The sequence below is a fragment of the Carassius gibelio genome, chromosome A7, assembly GCF_023724105.1.
Source record: "Carassius gibelio isolate Cgi1373 ecotype wild population from Czech Republic chromosome A7, carGib1.2-hapl.c, whole genome shotgun sequence".
NCBI classification, from domain to species: Eukaryota; Metazoa; Chordata; class Actinopteri; order Cypriniformes; family Cyprinidae; genus Carassius; species Carassius gibelio.
This window is the reverse complement of record NC_068377.1, coordinates 28,420,358-28,444,823: the sequence shown is the minus strand read 5'-3', so window position 1 is coordinate 28,444,823 and position 24,466 is coordinate 28,420,358. Positions and strand designations below refer to the sequence as shown.

Below are 24,466 nucleotides of genomic sequence, written 5' to 3'. Positions count from 1 at the left end.
ATAATTTTGTTTTTGAGTTTTCCCTCTTCAGAAGTGCAACACTCTTTTTAATGGTGTTGTGCAATCATTTTTTCAGGGTTTCGAATTTGTCACTGTTCTCACAGTGTATAGTTTGTTTTCAAGATTTGAAACTTTGTAAATAGTGATCTGAAAACTGGTGTGCAAATAGGTGAAAAAAAGTTTTGAAACTCTGAAAACTGAGGTTCGAAAGGGCAAAACTTATTACATTACATTACATTTGCACTCCTATGCAGACTATTTTTTTCAGATCCGAGTTTACAACACCCACTTTGCGGAGATACGCCCACACAGTTGCGAGCTTGCAACTCAGAATCAGAATCAGAATGAGCTTTATTGGCAGGTATGTTTACACATACGAGGAATTTGTTTTCGTGACAGAAGCTCCGCAGTACAACAGAATGACAGAGACAGAACATAATACACATAATAAAAGAATATAAAAAATACAAATAAGTAGATAGTGAATGACAATATACAAATGACAATTGTAGGCAGGTATATTACAAAATGCAGTTATGTATGTACTTTATAAATTATGTGCAAAATTTAAGTGTATACTAAGTATGTGTGTTAGATAAATAAAGTGTATGTGTATATAAATATAAAGTGTAGTGTGTTCGCCGTTATTATCAGCTGTTCATAAGATGGATTGCCTGAGGGAAGAAACTGGTCCTGTTTCTGGTTGTTCTAGTGCTCAGTGCTCTGTAGCGTCGACCAGATGGCATCCAGTGTGCTGGATGTGAGGGGTCCAAAGTAATTTTGACAGCCCTTTTTCTCACTCTGGATAAGTACAGTTCTTGAATAGAAAGGAGGGTTGTACCGATGATTTGCTCAGCAGTCTGGACTACCCTCTGTAGTCTTCTGAGGTCAGATTTAGAAGCTGAGCTGAACCAGACAGTTACTGAAGTGCAGAGGATGGATTCAATGATGGTGGAGTAGAACTGTTTCAGCAGCTCCTGTGGCAGGTTAAACTTCCTCAGCTGGCGAAGGAAGTACAACCTCTGCTGGGCCTTTTTTACGACGGAGTCAATGTGAATGTACCACTTCAGGTCCTGAGAGATAGTGGTGCCCAGGAACCTGAATGACTCTACTGCAGTCACAGGGCTGTTCAAATCACTCACGTGATTTGTGGCAGTGTTCGCAGCTCTGCTCTGAAACTCTGAAACTCAGACTGAGCAAAAATGAAGCTTTGCAACCTCGCAAATAAAAAAAAAAGCCTGGAGGGAGGGTCTTCTGCTCTTGGCCAATGCTTTGCTGTCTATTGACATACAGTCCAATCAAGTCGTATTTACCTGAAAGGTGGTATTGACCGAATGCTCTGCCAATGACAAAAGCGCACAGGATACGCAAAATAGGCAATTATTTATAATTTTACTGAAATATTTTAATAAAAGTAAAACATACACTGTACACCTTTCTGAATATTTTAAATATAATATCTAAATATTCTTTTGGATGCACAATAGAAGTCACTTTATCACTTTAATTGTAATATTCGGTCACTACATGAAGAGAGAGTCAGTGGTCCACTGCCTGAGGAAAGTGAGTCGTTCGCTGCGTGAGGTGAGTGTGTATACTGATGCACCGCCGGCCTATCAGTGGTAAACTCAGTGGCTGCTGGCAATTGTATGGTGAATTCCAGCGACAAGTCGGTAACCTTTTTTAAATTTTAGGAACGTTTATTTTGCGTATCCTGTGCGCTTTTGTCATTGGCGGAGCAGTCGTTTAATCCCACCTTTCAGGTAAATACGACTTGTGATTGGACTGTACGTCGACAGACAGCAAAGCATTGGCCAAGAGCAGAAGGCCCTCCCTCCAGGCTTTTTTTATTTTTATTTGCGAGGTTGCGAAGCTTCATTTTCGCTCAGTCTGAGTTTCAGAGTTTCAGAGCAGAGCTACGTGAGTTGCAAGCTTGCAACTGTGTGGGCGTATCTCCGCAAAGTGGGTGTTGTAAACTCGGCTCTGAAAAAATAGTCTGCATAGGAGTGCAAATGTAATGTAATGTAATAAGTTTTGCCCTTTCGAACCTCAGTTTTCAGAGTTTCAAAACTTTTTTTCACCTTTTTGCACACCAGTTTTCAGATCACTATTTACAAAGTTTCAAATCTTGAAAACAAACTATACACTGGGAGAACAGTGACAAATTCGAAACCCTGAAAAAATTATTGCACAACACCATTAAAAAGAGTGTTGCACTTCTGAAGAGGGAAAACTCAAAAACAAAATTATGTTTGAAGAGATTAAAATTTTTTTACCACTTTGCAAGCCTGCAAAGCTCTGTTTTCAGAGTTTCAAAACTTTTTTTCACACATTCGCACACCAGTTTTCAGATCACCATTTACAAGGTATCAAACCTGGAAAACAATCTAATACAGTGGGAGAACACTGACAAATTTGAAACTCAGAAAAATTCTTTGCGCAACATCGTAAAATTTTTTTTGCAGTTCTGAAGAAGGAAATCTCAAAAACAACATAATGTTTGCAGACATATTTTTTTTTTTTTTTACATTTTGCAAGCTTGCAAATCTTATTTTTCGAACTTGCAAAACTTTTTTTTTGTAAGAGTTTGAGTTTTCGAACACTTAGTTTCAACCTTTCAGAACTGTATTTTCAGTTTTGAATCATGGCAGGATTTAAATCCCATAGGTAAATTGTACACATTTTCATTGGCCAAAAACCAAATGTGGGTAATTTTGCATACAGCTGCTATTTTTTATTTCCTTAAAGAGAAATATTTAATACAGAAATATTAAGATATTCAGATATCTTCTTGAGTAATAGGCATGTAAACCTGAGGCAAAAAAAAGTCAACAGATATTACTAATATCACTACCAATTTCTGGCCTTATGTGCTAACTGTGTTCCTATTTGCAGGCTATACATAAAGGTCACAGGTGTATTTTGAGAAGAGCCCATGAAAATACATATGCAAAGCTACAGTTCCAGCACCTATTTTCATTGTGTTAAACTTTGTATATCAAATAAGCATCCTGTAGCAATGATCTTATCTCATTCAGTGCAGAGATGAGGAGGACACTAATGCTAGCTATTAAAAAAAAAAACATTAGAAACACTTTTGTCACATGTCAATTTTTGTTTTATTTTACTACATACAAGTAAACCAAATCAAGCTCATCACACGCAAATATCTACAGAGGTTTTCCCATATATTCAAATCACTTAAAAGAAAACAATAAATATGGTAAACAGGTTTGAATAATATTAGTGAAAGAAGACGGAACATAAATATCATTTGAATCGCATTATAGTCTTAAAAGTACAGAAGAGAAGGAATGTTAATGAGTTTACTTATACTGCTCAAATAGAACAGAGAGATACTGACTAAAAGAATGTGTTACAAGAGACATGTTGCATTTTCTAATTTGGAGAGCAAATTTTCAATTAAACTCAACTCCAGCCAATTTTCTTTTTTTTTCCTTATGAGATGATAGTTGAGACAGACCCTAGGCTGAATTTGCCCGTTTGCACTCCTTCTGATTAAATTTTCTGGTCAATGAATGTAATGAAAAACTGTGCCAATTTCTGATATATCAAGTTTCCAAGCACAGAAACATCTGTACCTCTTTGGTTTATTTTTAAATTACAGTACCATAGTTAATCTACCTAAAGAGTCACGGAGACACTGATTCGTATAACACGCAGGTATTACAGCACAATATTGCCAGACTCATTACAGTTTTCTCTAAAACGAGGTGAGCGAGTGTAAAAGTTCTACATCTCAAGCTGAACAGAAAATCATTGCTTAAATTAATCACACTTAATTTAGTGTGGATTTCTGCAAACATGATTCACAGTAAAAGCATTACTCTTTTCTTTTTAATGGAAGAAACATTAAATTCTCCACCAACGTTTCTAAAGAGAAACATATATGATAAAAACGAATCACGGTCTTTCAAATGGAGTCTTTTTTGTGAAATATAATCAGTTAAATGCATGTTCTATTACTCCATATTCACTGAAAAAAAACGAATGTGAGCTGCAACCATGAAAGCTACTGTGAAAGGAAAGATAAATCAAAGATAAAGACTAATTAATTGGCAATAATACAGTCCAAACTAGAATGGAATGGGGTATTAAAATGCATGTTATGCAGTTGTTTATCAATAATACAAGGAAATGATTGCTAACTAAATCCATGCATATAAATCCTAACTCTACATTAAATTATGCACATGAATAGGTAAACAACAGTGACCATACTAGTGTTTTCTTCATTTCAATATCGTCTTACTTAAAACAGAGGAAATAAAATCACTGGTAATGTTAGATGTTGTCTTACTCTGTGCATTGAAATCTACATAAAAAAAAGCTGGCTGTCCGTAACATGGGGCAATTTGCACAGTGCATTCCAGTCAAATTTCTACAGTACATTTTCTCAGCACACGCAATAAGAGAAAAAAACAGTTTGTAGTAGTTTGAGAATATAAATGCTGTAGATACACAGAGAAATGTATACAAAAGCATAATAAATACAGCAAACTTTGATATTAAAGCACTGCTTCAAGGTATGAATTGTAAGGCATAATAACCATTGAGTTTTGGAATTTCAGGTGTTCTGATCTTTAAAATGTTTATGACAGGCCTCAGAAATAACAGCATTGACCATGCCAGTGAACATTCACCATCTATGATTTTTTTTTTAAATTGAAAACATCAAAATAAAAAGCTAAAATATCAACCTCTAGCAAGTAGCTATCGATAGGTAAACAGACTGTTACAGGAAGCGCAATGGCCAATCACTTGATGAAAGGTCATATTATTTCACAGTATTAAAAACTGGAGATGTTGTTCTCACAGAACCATGAGAGCGTATTAGCTTATACTGTGTCACTGAAAAATGTGTGTGGCATAGAAATCAACCCATCCCTTCTAAAAAAGAAAAGAAAGAAATAAAAATTCCTGTTGAACAATTACCCATATAAACGGATTTAAAATAAAATTCCAGCAACTCTGAAAAGTACCACTGTTTGAATCTCGTGATCCAGACAATGAATCGTCTGTGATTGCACTTTTGTGGAATCATGGTAGCGAATGGATTTCCATGGTGTACTATAATCAAATTCAAATACACTTCCAGTACCACATTGTTATTTCCTTGGATGCTCAAGCATACATAGAATTTGGGGGTTGGTAACACTTTTTTAACATTTTCAAAAGAAGTGTCTTATGTTCACAAATGATTCATTTATTTTATAAAAATACAGTAATGTGAAATATTATTACAATTTAATATAATTGTTTCTTGTAGTTCAAAAGAACAAAATGTATTCGATTTTTTTTTAAATCACAATGAATGCCTTTACTGTTACTTCTGATCAATTTAATGCATGCTCAATGAAAGTATTAAATTCAAAAATAATCTTATTGACTCCAAACTTTTGAACACTAACGTACCTGTAACGTATCTGTTTGAAAGTGGGGTTTTGGCAGCATGTTTGAAACAATGCAACCACATGCACGGCTATGTTTTTTTTGTACTATACCATGGCTCTTCACAGACAGGGAAACAGCATTTTCTCACTTCTTCCCAATAACAAACTCACCGACAGCGAGCTTGTGCATTTAGCCATCATCTGGCATGTTTGTACCATTATGGTCCGTGTACGTTTTGATAGTTTGATTTCCAATTTGAAATGAAATAAGCAGAAACGAGAAAACGGACCCTTTATTCGTTTTTTCGTTTTTTTGAAAACACGAAAAACGAGATTTCGGCTTGATTTTTCGTTTTTTAGTTCACAGGCATAAAACGAATAAATGACTTCAAAATTCGTTTTCCACATGTGGGCGGTCCTAAGACGCCCCCTTCCGCCGATTGGTCAAGCAAATCTGAGCACGTGACGTCATCAGTTGTCGTGTCGCTCAGGTCTGTTCAACAAAATAATAGTCCTCTAACGTTACTATGGCTACCGATTCTTAAACTGTGCAGGGCAGGTCCTGTTGGACTTTCTTCTGTGCAACTTTACGCGTTTCACAGAAATCTTTACATCAGAAATATTAAATATTAGTCTGCCACCAGCCCGTTTTAATTAGCGGTGCGGAGTTAAATCTGTGTGGTGAAGCTGCGCTAGACAGCGCCGAGCGGGAGAGGATCAATGACCAGTGTTCGGTCAGCAGTCAGAACTTGGTACCGATGATGATGAAATACATTTTTACTGAAAATGACCCGCGAGTATGATTGACAGGACGATAGCGGAGACAATTAAAAGCGCAATATAACGTCTGTAAATATATATATATATATATATATATATATATATATATATATATATATATATATATATATATATATATATATATATATAGCCTATATGTATATTAATATAAGTGACTTTGTCTTTGGTTTTAATAAAATAATTGTGAACCACAAACCGAGCCTTCGTTTTAAAGGGCGATTTCCAAATATATTTTATTTATTTGTTATAATATGGGTATTTTATGTCACCCGTCTTAGTTTGATAGTAGGCTATACGCGATTTTTTTTAATTTTTTATTGTACTATTTTACTGTTGTTTTTTAATTAACAATATATCATAACAACTTAAAAAGATCAAAATCTGCAGAAGAGATTAACAAATAACATTGGTGTTGTCATAAGGCAAAATAGGCAAAACACATCTGTTTTTCCTCTAGATCACTTTACAGTGTGATGGAAATAAACTTTTCTTAAAGCGTGTTGTATATCACCACAGCTTTATTGGCAGCCTTCTTTATGTGTTGTATAATGTAATAGACAATTGTCCTGCAAAATGATGAGGTTTGGTAAAAAAAAAAAAAAAAAACATTGCGAGCAAATGTCGAATTGTGTTTTGAAATTTAAATCAACAACGTAAGAGGCTTCAGGCTGTCTGATGAACTCTGTATGAACCAACACCCAGCTTTGCAGTATAGGTGGCACAGAAACAGCATCTGACCTGGCATTTAGATGTACTTTACACACTGTCTATTGCAGCTCAAAGGAGGCTCTGTGAATTTACATTACAAATTCATTCTAAGAGGCTATTAAATGTGAAGTGACAACATGAAACACTACTTTTAATATATATATATATATATATATATATATATATATATATATATATATATATATATATATATATATATATATATATATAAAACGCCAGCAGTTGGTGGCAAGTCACCCTGATAATGATTAAATACCAATTTACTCATTAGGCTTTATACCATGAAAAAAAAAAAAAAAAAAAAATATATATATATATATATATATATATGTGTGTGTGTGTGTGTGTGTGTGTGTGTGTGTGTGTGTGTGTGTGTGTGTGTGTGTGTGTGTGTGTAAAAGCAGGAAGTCCAGTCCTGGCTGTATAATCAAACAATAAAACGAGAAACAATGCATGCCATCAAGAACATTTTTTATTCCACAGGAACTTGATCCAGTTCACTTGTTAAAGGATACTCCACTTTAAAATAAATTCTGTCATCATATACTCGCTCTCATGTTTTTTCAATCCTTTATGAATTTCTTTCTACTCTCAGTCCAGCCTCTCTCATTATTAAACCATGGTTTATCACATGATCGACTACTGTAGCCTTGTTTCCATTTCTGACTCATCCTCTTCCTCCCCTTCCTCCTCTTAGTCGAACTCGTCCTCTGGCTCTCCCTCCAACTCCTCTTACTCTGTCTGCAGTGTTTGCATCCATTATCCAAAAGCTATTACTTGACCTTTGGCCTATTTATAGACCACTACTAAAGTTATGATTGGTTGCTGTTAAGTAAAGGAACAAGTGTTTGCACATGTGAGGAGTTAGTGTGAGGCACTGATGAATTAGTGTGGCATTTTGATTGGTTGTGTTTATAAAAGGAAATCAAGAAACTTCCTGTCAGATTTTTGTGTGTTGTATAGAAAATTGTGTGTTGTGTTTTGCAAAAAGTGTTTAACGAAATTGAAAACTGAGTAAAAGGCCAAACATTTGTGTAGGGTTTTGCAGATTTAGTGTGTGGTTCTGTTGTCTGAGTGTCTTTAGAAATTGGTTTTAGAAATTGTGTGACAAGTAATAATTTGTGTGTAAGAAGTTGAAAAAAAAACTGTAAGCATTTTAGAATATTCCCTTGCTTTGATAATAAATTATTTGCTGAAATGTATTAGCTTGTGGCTGATCTGATTGATCATAAATGGGCAAGCAACCACAATTTTATATTTTTTACAAGTGTTGTTTTCATTTAATGTTTGCATTAGGGTTATTTAAATTAGCATTTAGCTTATTTAGGTTAATTTTGTTTCTTAAATCTGAAACTTATACTTTTTTTTTGCCATATTGCATGATATTTTAATATACATCACAAAAATTGAAACTTGTCATTAACAAAGCAATTTTTTTTAAACCCTGTTCTTTATTGCAATACTATTAAAAAACTTGAACCTTAAGTAATTACTGTGATATGAAATGTTGATACTTGCACATGCCTATTACATAATTCACACTAAAACTTTGTTTTACCTGGAATCCGGTGAGCATACCAGGACTGCACCACACGGTCAAGACCAACTGTAGCATCCTGACAAGATAGTGCAGACACGCAATAACGTTTCAGGTCATCTTCCATGTCCAGTTCCTCCTGGTTCACTAATTGCATCAGTTCCCCTTTCACTGGATAATTCACTCTGTTATTTACTTCAGGCCATATTCTTTCAATTGTGTGATTCTTTTTATTTAAAAGGAAAAAAAGGAAAACAATTAGACTAGCACAACAGCTACATACAGTTAAGGAAGTTAGTTTATTACATACAATCTTGGACCTCTACAGCAGTGGATCTTAAATCTGGTTGCTTTAAGGAGGTATTTCTACCTGATTCTACATAGAAATTCTAATGTCGTCGTTGTGACCTACTTCAATCAGTTCGTTGAAACATAAAACAGGGGAAAGCCGTTATAACATAATTGAGTTACATTGACTTAACATACAATTTCCATTAATGCTTGCTCAGGATGGACACATTCAACACATGTGCACCTGCTCATGAGATCAATCAAAGTGAAAATCGCAATTAACAGCAATACTCTTCAGCACAATGGTAACCACAAAATTTTATGACAGAAAAAATTGACAGAGTTGACACCCAATTAGATGTACAGTATCTGGAGTTGACCCTTTTCATTAACCATTTATGACAGTTAATGTGTCTGTCTCCCTTTTGCTATTTTTAGTTCAAGAACGTTTCCTCTAAAAATTGTAATGTTGAAAATCTTTGGATGTAAATTATTCTACAGCGCATTCAGGAAAATCTAACACTTTTGGCAAATATTATTTCAAGATAGGCCCTGTTAATTATCACAGTAAATCTTACAGAGTACAGGCATATGTAATTGAATCAATCGACTGCCAATGTAAATGCCACAGGCCGTGACTGTGTCAGAGTCAAGAATACCTCCGATTTTGTAAATTACCTTCTATCATCTGTTAAAAGTCCCTTTCCTTATCAAATTACTGAAATTATGTTGATAAGATACATATTCTTTTGTCTAATTATTATTATTATTATTATTAGAAAAGGGGGTTCCTAATGTTTTGGCTCATGGAGGATGCCAAAAGAGAGTGTCTGTGGATCTTTTGCCAAATGCAGTGGAGGCTGCAGGCAGGTATGACCGTGAAGCAAGATCTTCATTGACAGCAGTTTCAACTTTTGGGCAGAATCCATTTCAGTCAATAGAGGACCAGGTTGCTGTGGAGAGGCAGTTCTCTATGCAGTGTCCTGACATTGCGTCTCTTTTTTAACGATGAGGGGGTGGTGTTGGTGCAGTGGATAAGACACATGCCTTTGGTGTGAGAGACCCGGGTTTGAATCCACTGTGAGACACCAATGTGTCCCTGAGCAAGACACTTAACCCCTAGTTGCTCCAGAGGCGTGCGACCTCTGAAATATATAGCAATTGTAAGTCGCTTTGAATAAAAGCGTCAGATAAATGAATAAATGTAAATGTAAATGAACGTGTTGTCAATTTCCAACAAGAAGAGTTCCAAAATGCTTTGAAAATACTAATTGATCTTGTTCGAATTCGTGCTTAAGAAAGAAATTCATAAAGGATTGAAAAAACATGAGAGCGAGTATATGATGACAGAATTTATTTTAAAGTGGAGTATCCTTTAACAAGTGAACTGGATCAAGTTCCTGTGGAATAAAAAATGTTCTTGATGGCATGCATTGTTTCTCGTTTTATTGTTTGATTATACAGCCAGGACTGGACTTCCTGCTTTTACACACACACACACACACACACACACACACACACACATATATATATATATATATATATATATATATATATATTTTTTTTTTTTTTTTCATGGTATAAAGCCTAATGAGTAAATTGGTATTTAATCATTATCAGGGTGACTTGCCACCAACTGCTGGCGTTTTATATATATATATATATATATATATATATATATATATATATATATATATATATATATATATATATATATATATATATATATTAAAAGTAGTGTTTCATGTTGTCACTTCACATTTAATAGCCTCTTAGAATGAATTTGTAATGTAAATTCACAGAGCCTCCTTTGAGCTGCAATAGACAGTGTGTAAAGTACATCTAAAGCCAGGTCAGATGCTGTTTCTGTGCCACCTATACTGCAAAGCTGGGTGTTGGTTCATACAGAGTTCATCAGACAGCCTGAAGCCTCTTACGTTGTTGATTTAAATTTCAAAACACAATTGATTGATTTTTTTTTTTGTTTTGTTTTTTTACCAAACCTCATCACGCTTTAAGAAAAGTTTATTTCCATCACACTGTAAAGTGATCTAAAGGAAAGCAAGTGTGTTTTGTCTATTGGCATACATAGCCTATTACGTGTTTTTTTATTTATGCTATTATAATCACACCGGGTCACCAACTAATGAAAGATTGAATAAATTAACACATCCTTCTTGACTCTTCAACTGAATGTGATGGTATTTAAGAAGCCTTTAACATTATGTGCTCAACATTAAATCTGTAACATGTAGCCAACATTAAGAATAGGGTTGTGCCGGTGAGGAAAATTTCCCATTGATTAGTTAACTTATGACAACACCAATGTTATTTGTTAATCTCTTCTGTAGATTTTGATCTTTTTAAGTTGTTATGATATATTGTTAATTAAAAAAACAACAGTAAAATAGTACAATAATAAAAAAAAAAAATCGCGTATTGCCTACTATAATCAAACTAATAAGACGGGTGACATAAAATACCCATATTATAACAAATAGATAAAATATATTTGGAAATCGCCCTTTAAAACGAAGGCTCTGTTTGTGGTTCACAATTATTTTATTAAAAACAAAGACAAATTCGCTTATATTAATATATTTTTTATATTTTATATAATATATTAATTATATTTTATATAATATATTAATTCTATATATATATATATATATATATATATTTTTTTTTTTTTTTTTTTTTTTTTGTTAACAGACGTTATATTGCGCTTTTAATTGTCTCCGCTATCGTCCTGTCAATCATACTCGCGGGTCATTTTCAGTAAAAATGTATTTCATCATCATCGGTACCAAGTTCTGACTGCTGACCGAACACTGGTCATTGATCCTCTCCCGCTCGGCGCTGTCTAGCGCAGCTTCACCACACAGATTTAACTCCGCACCGCTAATTAAAACGGGCTGGTGGCAGACTAATATTTAATATTTCTGATGTAAAGATTTCTGTGAAACGCGTAAAGTTGCACAGAAGAAAGCCCAACAGGACCTGCCCTGCACAGTTTAAGAATCGGTAGCCATAGTAACGTTAGAGGACTATTATTTTGTTGAACAGACCTGAGCGACAACTGATGACGTCACGTGCTCAGATTTGCTTGACCAATCGGCGGAAGGGGGCGTCTTAGGACCGTCCACATGTGGAAAACGAATTTTGAAGTCATTTATTCGTTTTATGCCTCTGAACTAAAAAACGAAAAATCAAGCCGAAATCTCGTTTTTCGTTTTTTTCAAAAAAACGAAAAACGAATAAAGGGGCCGTTTTCTCGTTTCTGCTTATTTCATTTCAAATTGGAAAACAAACTATCAAAACGTACACGGACCCATTATATCATTCTAGCCACTGCCATCTAATCACAAACCACTTTGGACATTCAACAAATGCTGAACATTCAACAAATGTTGTTTTCTATAAAATAGAATGTAGATGGGCAAGATGGAGGAAGGAAAAGTCAATGACAAAGTGGTGTGTTGTATGTCTTGGATATCCCTTCTCCTCTAGTAGTGCAGCACAGAGGCCTGTGGAGCCAAAATGGGTCAGAACTACTGACCTTGAGGCAAAAAGGTGCAACTAGCTCACTATCTAAGTCTAACTTTTGAATCAACCTGACCCAATGTTAGATTCCGAAACAGAATGGTCCCATCCCAGTCCTTCTCCACCAACCTCTTTCCCCCATGGTCTTCAGTCCTGAGTATTGAGGACTCTCCCTTTACTGGAAGCCCTCCAGCGGCTGGGGGTTGCTGGGCTCGGGGGAACTGCCGAAGATCCAGCAAGTCTTTGTATTGTATCTCAGGCCTGATCATGCGTAGGCAAGCTTCCCACGTGGCATTATCTAGTCCCGACTGCAACTCGTAACCCAAGATCTTCACTAATCCACTCTGGAAAGGGCGGATGGTCTTGTCACGGATGCGACTGGCCTCTACGGGGCGGCCCCCATCACGCAAACAGATGCGAGTGAGAACCTCCCGTTTGGTCCTCAGCAAGGCCACCTCAGACTCCATTCGACTGCGCCCGAAGCGCTCGACTTCCTGCCAGAAAGTGAGATTAAAAGCTTGGTAAAGGTGCCAGTCGAGTGCATTCCATTCACGTAATTTCGATCTTTGCTTGTCTGTTAATGCCAAAGGAGCTGGAGCTGCAGCCTTGCCCACCCATCCTGATCTTCCACGGGGCATCTGCTGCCTGGCGTTCAGGCTAAAGGAAACCACAGCATCTAACGGCCAGCACAGAGCATGGCGGAGCAGCACCATAGATTGGTCGAAATACTCTGAGATAAGGATGAGCTTGAAGTTCTGACGCACTGCTGCCACACCGCGCTTGACCAGCGCAAAGCTGAAGTTGGAGGTATGATCCAGACCAAAATCAAACCACATCAGGTTGTGGGCATAATGGTTGTTTCGAAGTCTGGGGTCGTAGTACTTATAGGGGTTGTCTGCAAATTCGCCCAGTCCTTTGACACGCCTGAAGGCAGGGGCAACATTTTTATAGTAGGCATAGGAGGATTCGGCTAGCGCAACAGGGTCTCGGAGGATGGAGAAATAGAAGGTGTCAGCTGGCATGACCTTCTCAACCTGCAACGGAAGTAAAAAGAGAATCACATTACAAAAACGGACATCTTTAATCATGTAACTGAATCAAATTTTTAATATAAATGTTCATAGGATATTTGTATAGTTTTTATGCTTAAGATTTTATTAATATTCTGGATGAGAGTTAATAAAATAAATATGTTATAAAAGTAGTATGAATCTTCAATTAGTTAGTCAAGGTTGTTTGAAAAAAAAAACATACAACACAATCAGAAGTATTTGACTATAAAATAATTTGCATGATTATTTGAAATTTATTTTTAATAGTGCTGTCAAACAATTAATCACGATTAATTTCATCCAAAATAAACGTTTTTGTTTAAATAATATATGTGTGTGTGCTGTGTATATTTATTATGTATATATAAATACACAAACATATATACATTTTAAAAATATTTACAAGTATATATTTATATTCAGTTATGATTTGTATTATATATAAATATTTTATATAAACAAATGTTACTTACATATAAAAATGAACGTGTGTGTATTTATATATACATAATAAACATACACATTACACACACACACATATATATATATTCATTATGTAAACAAAAATGAATATTTTTTATGTTATTATTTACAATTAAATCGTTATATAATTATTAGTACGCATTATAGCGCCACCTAGTTGCGACTCACTGTTTTTGATGCCAAAACAGGCAGAAACACAATAACGACACAAAAGAAGTAAATACATTTTATTACTTGGACCCCTAAAATATTTATCAAATCTGAACAGCCAGAGTGTGATTTTCAACACCTATCTAAGGAAATGCCAGCTATGGTATGCTGTACCTCTGGTTTGTTGAACCGCATATGATTTCCCATAATGTCAAATTCTGCCAGGTGAGGTCCTCTGTATCCTTTCACCCTCAGGGCAATAAAGGGCAGTGGGTAGCCAAACTGATACCCCATGGGCAGGGCAAATTTAAGGCCCCGCTCCTCTCCAAAGCGATAGAGCAAGTTGAGAACTGTGCTGCTTGCGGTCTTGTGAGTCTTCAGGAACATGATGTGGATGCTGGGCTGACAAGACCCCAGAGACTCCCCTTGGGAATTCTCAGAGGGAAGATAGTAGAGGGAGTGAGGTCTCTCTGTCTGCATCCAGCTAATGTAGAGAAAGAACAAATTATGAATTAAAAATGATAATGACAACAAAAGAATACCTTAACAATAAATTGTACTCTAGAAATGTTCAATCCTATTCCTTAAAGGGATAATTTAACCCAAAATTTGTAACCCCAGTATGTCTTATTTTTCAAACTGTGTTCCACAAAAAAAATTACAGGTTTAGAGCAACATGAAAATTAGTATATTGATGACAGATTTTATATTAAGTGAGAACTGAATTTCCTTCTCAGAAAAGCCAGCAACAGATGGTTTTTACAGCAGGTTACTAAAGCATTATCAGTTTTTGCAGCTGAAAATAATCCAGAAACATTTAAGGAACATTATTTCTTAATGCTGGGTGTTAAAGGGGTCATATGATGTTTTTTTTTTTTTTTAAAGATCATTATTTGGTGAAACAAAATATGTACTGTACACAAATACTGTAGATCCTCTATGCCCCGCCTCTCTCAAATGTGTAGTTTTCTACAAAGTCCCTTTCTAAAAAGTCCCCAAAATGTATTTTGAAAATATTTCCACATAGTGATGTAGACATGTGGGGGCGTGTTTGAATGAACTGTTTTAAGGGGGGGTGGCTGAGTCTTAACTTTGATAAAGAATATCTCTCTGGATTTGAGACTTTAGTCTTTGCAACTTTACAGATTTTCATTATGCACCAAGAGCTTGTAACACTCCAAAGATAAAGAAAACATTTTAAACACATCATATGACCTAGGGCTGTGTGATACAGAGTCTGGGACCATGACGTCAGCAACGCAATGCATTCTGGGACTTTAGGACACAGATGCTGCTGTATGTATTGTATTGTATTGATAATAGACTGTTTTGTTTGCTCTCTACAGCTAAAAAATAAGTTACCTAAGTAAACCTTGTTGTGTAATTAAATGCCATACTCGTACTCATGACCGGCATGGAAAAATAATTTGAATGGAGTGCGATTTTTCAGCTTTCCCGCTGGAAAACCGCACCTTGATCTCAGGTCTCCGAGTTAACAAAGCGGCGTCACATGGCTTGGTTAGCAGCAGTAAGAAGGAAAAGAAGGAGTGTCTCTTTGGTCTGATATATGCACACGTATGTATGTGCATTTATATATATATATAAATATACAGAAATGTACGTTATATAAACAACTTTTTTTTGGATGTGATTAATCGATTTGACAGACTTACATTAAATGTTACCTATGCATGAACCACATCTCCTGCATTATCAGTGTTATGCATATTGCATACCACCTGTTACAGTAATAAACGGCAAAATTGATCAATTCTGTATCTCTTTATTTGTGCATCATAACACACTGAGGTTAATTTGTACAGTTTACAATAACGCATATTAAAAAGTAAAGGGGCCGTGTAACTCGCTCGTTGACGCGGAAAATGTGTAGGTTCTGCACCCATCCATTTGTAAATTGCAGGTGAGACTCAAAAGATTTATCAATTTAAAACTGATCAGAGGTGTACGCTCTGACACTACAAACAAGGTTAGAAAACACATTGGGGAAGGTTACGAGTGGCAGCTCTTTAAGATCATCCGACCACTCTTTGTGTTCGTGCAGATTGAGTTCGTTGATTGTCTTGATTTTTTTTCTAAATCCCGCATCTTTGCTTCCTTGTTGAGTTTTTCTTTATATGTAATCTTACACTTGATCTGTATGTCATGTCTCTTTCACTTTAACTTTTACTGATAAGCGTGTCCCAAAAATGGCCGCGACTACCCAGAATGCAATGCGCAGTGACGTAGTTTCCCAAGCTCTATAGGGAAAATATCGAATTGCGATTTTTTTTGACAGATATTGCGATTGGATTTGCGAGTTTACATTTGCAAAGTCAAGCTTCAGCTCAATATTGTCAATAATGTGCAGCACAGTATGAGTACAATTACCCTGCTAAAAAAAAAAAAAAGAAATAAAAAACAATTCTTACAGTTTCCATGAAACCATTACAAAATTCCTTTTTGTTTTTGGCATTATTCCAATAGGAATTACTGTTGTTCTATCCAATACAATTCCCATTTTATATATATATATATATATATATATATATATATATATATATAATCTTTTTTTCAGCAGACAAGATTATAATGGTATAAATAATTTTATAGAATTAACTTAATTTTACTGAATTACTGAATTCAGTAAAATTAAAAGTTACTGAATTTCACTGGAAATATATATATATATATATATATATATATATATATATATTTTTTATCTTTTGACCAGATTGTCTACATTTTCCTACCTCTTGTTGAAGATGACTCCCAGAAGTTGTCCGGCAAAAGCAATGAGAACAAATACCAGGAGTGCTTTCCATATGGGCCCCATCCGATAACATCGCAACCACCGCATTCTCCTATGATCAAGAGGAGGACAGTTAGCCTAAGTTGTGAAACTGAGCAGCACAGAAAGAGTGAGATGCTCATTAATAGAGCATGAAACCTGAAAATACCAACAGCAGGACCATAAAGGGAAAGAATGTGAGCATGTCAAGTGTCAAAAGAGCTAGAACAGAGAAGACATGATTGGAAACACAAAAGTCACATTAAGAAAACAGAGTAGTGTGAGAAAATAGAAGACAAACAGGCAGGTGTGTCTGCACTGTAAACACACAAAGCGCTTGATTGCTGCTACTGGAAATTATCTTCAACGCTTTATTGCGAACTACATTATGCTTGCATAAAAAAATAAAAGGTAATAGAGTAAAACTAAACGGGCTGAGGGACAAAATATTTGCAAAAAGAAAAAAACCGGCCTGTTTCAATTCGGTTGCCTCGTCTTGCTCAAAAGGGTGCTGCAGAATTTGCTCGGACAAAAACAGATAACCGCTGTCATAAATCACATATTGCGCCTAGCAATCGGTGCCAGTCGCCGCTCTGAGCCAGATACACTTACCGAGAAGACCGTCTGAAAACCATGATAAATCCCGGCCGGTATCACTATAGATCGGCGCTTGGTAACAGCAGCCACGGTGCATCTCGGCCGATGCCTTTCAAATCTGCCCGACGTCTGTGTGATGGAAGCGCTCCATCCGTGCGTACATGGTCCGAAACTGAACGTCTGCACGACTGCAGTCAAGTGCGTTACATTTCCAGTTTGCTTGACGCTCATGTGCTTCGCCCCAGCTTGTCGAAGACTCGAAAACCACGGAGAAAGTGAGAAAAGGGACTGCTTCGTGTTTTGAGTGTGGGCGGGTTTAAGGGACCTGTCTGCTGCTATGTGAGTCGAAGCCTTGACGTCAGACCGGCTCTTTGCTAAAACACTAGTCTCAGAAAGAACACGTGATTGAAAGCGAAGCAAGATAAATCATTATTATTACCCATATTCGCCTATCTGAGGGCTGTCCCCTTAAAATATGATTAAAAACCACGCTGTGTAGCTATTGTAGCTAAATAACAATGTTTTATACCTTAAATAATTGTCTAAGTAGTAGGCTAAAACAACACAAAAGGGGTAAAATAAATATAAAATTAAATACTTTATCCCTTAAAACTTATCTTTGATCATCAAAATGACATATTTAAAAAATATATTGTGAAAATAACTTTCTCATTCTTACTGCATTATTGGAAGCGCACATGGAATGTTTTTGTTGTAAGACCTGTAGGACAAAACTACCATTTCGCATATAATTGACTTGGCATAAAGTAGTTAGATCTGAAAACATCACTTGTCTCTGTAACTTCTGTAAGACTAAGATTTTAAAGACTTGCCAGGTCAGCTAAATAACTTAAAAAAGTATATAGACCCAAATTATTCAAACAATACCATACCATAACAAAATGTAAAATAAATAAATAAACAATAATTACAAATAATTTATAAAAATAAATCATGTTGTTTCTGTTTTAATGATCTGAAACCAATAATAATATAATAATAATAATAATACCTTGTAGTGTAATTTTAAAGTCACAATGTATAGGCAGTAGTGACAGATCCTTTCCTTTGTATTGTGAGATAACATCAGAATGGAACGGATTACTGAAAAGACATTGTTGATTAAATGAAGTCAGATCTGAATGTGAGCTTGCAGTCAATTGTAAGAAAAGAGTATGCATTTATGCAGATGAAACTAAATGAGAAATCCAGCATACATCAATTCAAACCAATAACTTATACGTTAAATGAAAATCTGTTTAGAACTTGTTCTGATAAACTCATAAGAGTCATTTGTTTATGAGTCGGACATAACAGGTTGCACTGTTCAGTGTTGCCTGGAGTGAGGACTAGGGCTGGGCGATATGAAGCAAAAAATATATCTCAATATATTTAGCTATATCTCAATATACAATATATATATATCTCGATATCTTTAGAGGAAAAATAACCCCCCAAAACCTACTGCAAAAACAAATATGCCAAATACCACAAAGTCTTTTTTTATTGAAGTGCAAAGAGGCAGTTCATGTAGGAACAAAGTGCTTCTGCGACATTTAAAAAAAAAAAACCCTGTATACAAAAATAATTTAATTGTAAAATAAAGGAAGCGATAATACATATTGCCTTCTTTCATTCAAAAATAAAACAACTCAACTCAACATAGGCAGTGCATATAGGAACAAAGTGCTTCTGCAACATTTAATATAAAAAAAAATCCCTGATTACATAAATAACAATTTAACTCATTCAAAAAAACCTGATTACATAAATAAAAATGTAACTCATTCAAAAAGAAAACAACTCAACACAACTCAAGCTCATCTTTGCATTAACTATGTCGTAGCTATCAACAAATAGCCAAAAAAACAAATTTGTGTAACTCTTTTGCATTTTAATATTTTGAGCAAGGAATACCAATCTGACTACTGTGTCAGGCTTAAGTGCAGCCCTTTGACAAGTAACTATATTTCCACTGCAGCTGAAGATCCTTTCAGAAGGACTGCTAGTGGCCGACTAGGTAAACTGTATCTTGGATCAAGTGTTTTCAGCATGTGTAAAGCCACGTTGTTCAATGACAGAAATGGGTTCTTTCATATTCTACACTCTACGCTAAAGATTTGTGGAGTGTTATCTGTGTAGTGTTTGTAGTGTGTGGAGTGTTGCCAGAGCTAGTGGGTTTAGTGGCTGGGATACTTAGTCTGGTGAACTCCTCGTATGCGAGCTTGTGCCTTCTCTGTAAATGGTGGAAAAGGTTTGTGGTGCTAGAAGCTTTGGTTGGCATCAATTTCGGCATTCATGGCAGTAGTAGGGCCCTATGAAATACGTTTAAATTTTTTTCAAAATTTTGTTTTTTCTGTTTTAATTTGTCTCAACTCATTTTTAATAGTTAAATAAATTTGTATTAATCAAAAAGCATGTCCACTTAATTAAAATCATAAAAATTATAAATTTTCACATCAATTTATAAAAATTTAACAAAAATAACAGGGCCCTATTAAATGATTTTTTTTTCTTCACCATATGTTTTATTGTTACCTAATTCTGTGTTTTAGCATGTGTAATTATTTCAATGCATAAAAACAACTACATTTGTTATTTAAAAAAAAAAAAGCCTTATGAAATGTATTTTTTTTCTCTCTGAAATTCTGTTGTGCATTTACATTTTTCTGGTTGTCAAATTAAGGCATAAAACATTCATTTAATTTATCTTTTAATTATTGAAATTAAGCAAACTTTATTTTTTGGTAAACAAAGGGGATTTACTTTTAAAAATAAAACACAGAAGAAATGTTGTGTGATTGTTCCTTAAAAAAAAAATTGTTTCATTTTAGTAGTAGTAGTAGGAGGAGGCTATGTACATTCTGCTGAACAATAGTAATAGATTTCTGGCAAATACTTGTCTTTAAACTAAACCAACTTTAAACTTTTATTTTGACGGTCTGCCATGAATACTTTTACAGTTCTGTGTATGTGATACAGTTTATGATGTGATATGATGCTAGTTTTACTCACATCAAACGGTCAGATGCTCATGAAGCGACTCTCAGTTCTGGAGATGTTGTTCATGTGTTCACGTCCTCATTTAGGGAGATGACAGATGCTAAAATCACCGCGAGCGTCACGCACACTTCAGTATCCTTAAATGTGTAATAAATGAAGCCGCGCTTCTGCGCGAACATGCAGGATTCATATTTAAATATACATTTCCTGCTTAATATTTACAGATATTAGTCCATATCCCGATTTGATGTAAGTGCAATTACCTACTTTTGATTAATTCATAAAAAATTTGACAAATTCCGTGACATGCCGCTTAAACTGTTTTGTTTTGTTATTAGTTTAAGTTTATTTGCTATTGACTGTTCAAATCCAGAGTTTCGTGCATTGTGTGTGTGTGTGTGTGTGAGAGAGAGAGAGAGAGAGAGAGAGAGATGGTCGAACAGTGGAGTCAGCTGTCTTAATCAGCCGTGGCTTGTGTACTGCTAAAACATATGAGCTTCATCACTGTGTCTGTCATACCACTCTGATCCTCTTTCGGGGTTGAATTGATGATAAAAAAAAGTTGAAGCTCGCGATTATGCAAATGGGTGTTACATTTCCAACGAGTGCTTGCAGTATTCGGCCAATCACAATGCACTGGGTCAGTTGGCCAATAAGAGCAGAATTTGCTTGTCGGAAGGAGGGACTCACCACTGACAGAAATAGTCATCTCTTGTCCCTTTTGCATTTAAATCTTTATTACAAGCAATCTCGCGGATCTTGATTTTCTGCCTTCACAAGTGCATCTATTATGTTAATTGCACATTTTCTTGTTTCAAGGTAACCCTAGCCAAAAAGCCACGTGTTGACTGTGAAACACGGTAGACTTTATTTGTATCAATTTACTGTGAAATTCTTAAATTTCCATGTTGATCCATGTTCATTTTTACATCGAACAATGCGCTGGCACTTTAATTCAGCACGTGCAGCACAGCAAAAATAGACTGAATCACTGCACAGCTGCAGACAGAACATTATTTAGATCCTGGTTCCAGTGGTGGAAACACATTAGGGCCTTTCGAATCGCTATGTTTCTATGTTTAGTGAAATAAGTTGCTATCAATCAATATTCCCGTGTAAAAATGTACAAATGTTTATATATATATATATATATATAATATACATACCGGACCGTTAAGCAGTATTGGTAAGAGTAGTTATACCGTTAAAACCTTAATGATACCCATCCCTAGGAGCTTCGGAAGGATAAAAGGAGAAGTGATGACAGTACAAGACAAAGGAGGACCAGGCCTGTGCACGACAGTCATCCGCGATGGGCTGTCCCACTATTTTGTGTTCCCAACCTACCCACATTGAAACACATGCCCTCCTAAAATGCCTTGTTTAAACACGCCCCCACAAGTCTATGTCACAATGTGGGAAGATTTGCATACCACCCAAATGTTCATGCAAAGAAAGAAACCATAACTTTGATTCTCGCTTTAGCATTGTGGCTGCCACCGTGTTGTGGAGACAGATGCTGTGTGTTTCATTGTGAAAGCGAAACTACTTTGTTTGGTCTTCCAAAAGAGGACACAACTAAAAATCAGCGGTTAAGTTGTATTTACAACACTGTTCCAGAACAGTTCAACCCAAATATTCAGATGCGTGCAACGCATTTTATGGAGGACTGTTTCCTGAACCTGGGAGAGTAGAATACAATGCTAGCTGTTCTGATTTGCGCTTGAGAAAGAAGCGTTTGTAGGGTTGGGTACCAAAGCACAGTATAAGTCATTATAATCCGTAATTATGTCCACACTTGATGTAATGGGTTTTATTGTTTTTGTCCTGTCGCGCTGGTTTTCTGACCAAAACACGCCTTCACAGTATGTTAAGGAGTGTAACATTTCCATCACAAGTTTGAGGTATTCGGCCAATCTCAACTCACTGGATATCTGGCCAATCAGAGCACACCTTGCTTTTCAGACCAATGAGATTTGTAAATAATTATGCATTCCAGGAAGCCTAGGAATAGAGGAGAAACAATAATGTACAGTATGTGGAACATAATGTGTTTTTTAAACCTTAAACTGCATATAGCGATTTCATTACAGCAAATACACAAACATCATTAGCAACATCACATGACCTCTAAAATATTTTATTAAAGTGAGACGTCACTGTAAGTTCAAATATGGGCTCAACAATCAAAATGCGGTGCTAATTTTACAATGCAATTGTCAGCAAGTACTGTGTTTATATTTAATAACAATTGCTATGTGCCATTTATGTGACATACATTCATGCATTTAAAAAATATATATAATAACATCCTATAGTGAAACTCCAGAGCAACACAATAATTGGTCCTTTGCAAAAAGTTGCATCTATGGAAAACCTCAAAGAAATCTTTTCTTAGAGTGGACATAACTCCAGCCTTGTTACACATGCCGTTCACCTGAGACTTCAGCTGCTAAACGAGTTTATCCTCACTAATATATCCTCACCACATAGCCAAATAATCCAAGTGATTACTCGGGATGACTAGCAACGGAAAAGCGCTTTAGGCTGGATATCATTAGACCGTATGTTGACACTACACATAACGTTACTCAAGACAAAAGTACAAGTAAAATAAACATAAGACTAAATTAAGTGTAGAGCATGTGGTTTCCAGGTGGGAAAAAAAATCCCGAAAATATTAAAAGTAGGCTGTGTGGTAGCTATGTGGTCAAACTGAGCTATTTGAATACGAGTCCTGGGGGATGTGAAGTTAGCGGATCAGATGGACTACAAAATGTACCTTGATACAATCGTTAGTGAGTGTATTTTTGTATTTATCAGGTTTACTCACCCAAATGTGTTTTTCAGAAGCAAACTACGGCTGTTTCCTAAAAAACGTTAGTTCGAGTGACACTCTCCCCGTATCCACAACTGGCAATAATGCAAAAAAAAGCCCACCACACAGAGATTATTGACTGTCCTTTAAAGTGCAATAAATACGCTCATACTCGTTTAAAGAAGTACCTCGCGTCTGTCCCAACCCCCATCCATTACTTTATCCACGTCTGTCCTCTCTCTGAACGTGCCCGCGCGGCGCGCTCTCTGCAGTTCGCAGGGAGACTGTAACTTTCTCCGTGCTGCAGTTTTTTCATCCCATGCTACATTTTCGTGTTATTGCTGCCGGAATGAAAGGGACTGTTATGCAAGGACAATAATTTGTTCATTAAATTAATCCATTGTGTGTGTACACATATAAATATGTAGCCTAGTTGACAACTTTTAGGTTAACAATGTAAAATAAAAATAGCAAATTAAATAAAATTGTAAAAATATAATTTACAAAAATCGAGCGATTTTTTTTTTTTATTTCATATTATTTTGTAAAAAAAAAAAAAAAAAAGTTATGTTGGAAAGTGTAGGCTATGTATCTGGTCATTATCTCTAGTTTTTAATCATTTTAAATTGCGTTTTCACTAAATTGCTCTGTGATGTGATTTTTTCTATTAATTTTGATGTAAACTGAAGTACATGAAGTATAGTATGTCACACTAATTTGCATTTAATATATATTGTCCTTACATTTTCCTACTTTTTGTCTGTCATGGAAAATTTATAAATGTGAAGTATGTGAATATGGGATTTATTGCTTTCTTATGAGACTGAAGAACTGACAACTAGGTTTGATGTGTCACTGTACACCCAAATTATGCAACCTCCATCTGTTTCACTCGCATACAATATCCAAACCAACAAAAGCCCCATTCATCTCAGAGCTCTTGGTCAGCCAGATGATATTGAATAATGAACCTCAATGGGAGTCTGGGGATCACAAGGATCACACTGCTTTCCATCGTCAGAATCCTGAATGAGTTTGTTCAATCCGCTTATTCTTTTCAGTAGACTGTATATGAATAATGCTTAGCACAGAGATGGCCAATTTTTGTATGCATGCATTTAACAAGCTTAAGAGAAAATACAATTCTTCACAAGGAAGACTGAGCAGCCTGAACGAACTGAGGGATAAATGTCGGCCATCACAGACTTGTTTTGTCCTGTTGAAATAATCCATTGCCACCTGGATGTATGGTGAACATGA

At 35.6% G+C, this 24,466-nt stretch overlaps 1 protein-coding gene across 2 annotated transcripts; it reads right to left on the bottom strand.

The window, feature by feature from the left end:
* Positions 1 to 11,447: 11,447 nt before the first annotated feature.
* LOC128017061 (galactose-3-O-sulfotransferase 2-like) lies at positions 11,448 to 23,414 on the bottom strand. 2 transcript variants are annotated; one of them, XM_052602154.1, is made up of 4 exons: positions 23,222 to 23,414; positions 16,751 to 16,861; positions 14,175 to 14,484; positions 11,448 to 13,349 (listed from the first exon to the last, which is right to left on the bottom strand). In XM_052602154.1, exons 2-4 carry the CDS (start codon positions 16,855 to 16,857, stop codon positions 12,360 to 12,362), a joined length of 1,407 nt encoding a protein of 468 aa, XP_052458114.1. In that variant the 5' UTR covers positions 16,858 to 16,861; positions 23,222 to 23,414; the 3' UTR covers positions 11,448 to 12,359. The 2 variants fall into 2 exon arrangements, with proteins under 2 accessions (XP_052458114.1, XP_052458113.1); XM_052602153.1 differs by lacking the exon at positions 23,222 to 23,414 and adding an exon at positions 17,401 to 17,747.
* Positions 23,415 to 24,466: the final 1,052 nt, after the last annotated feature.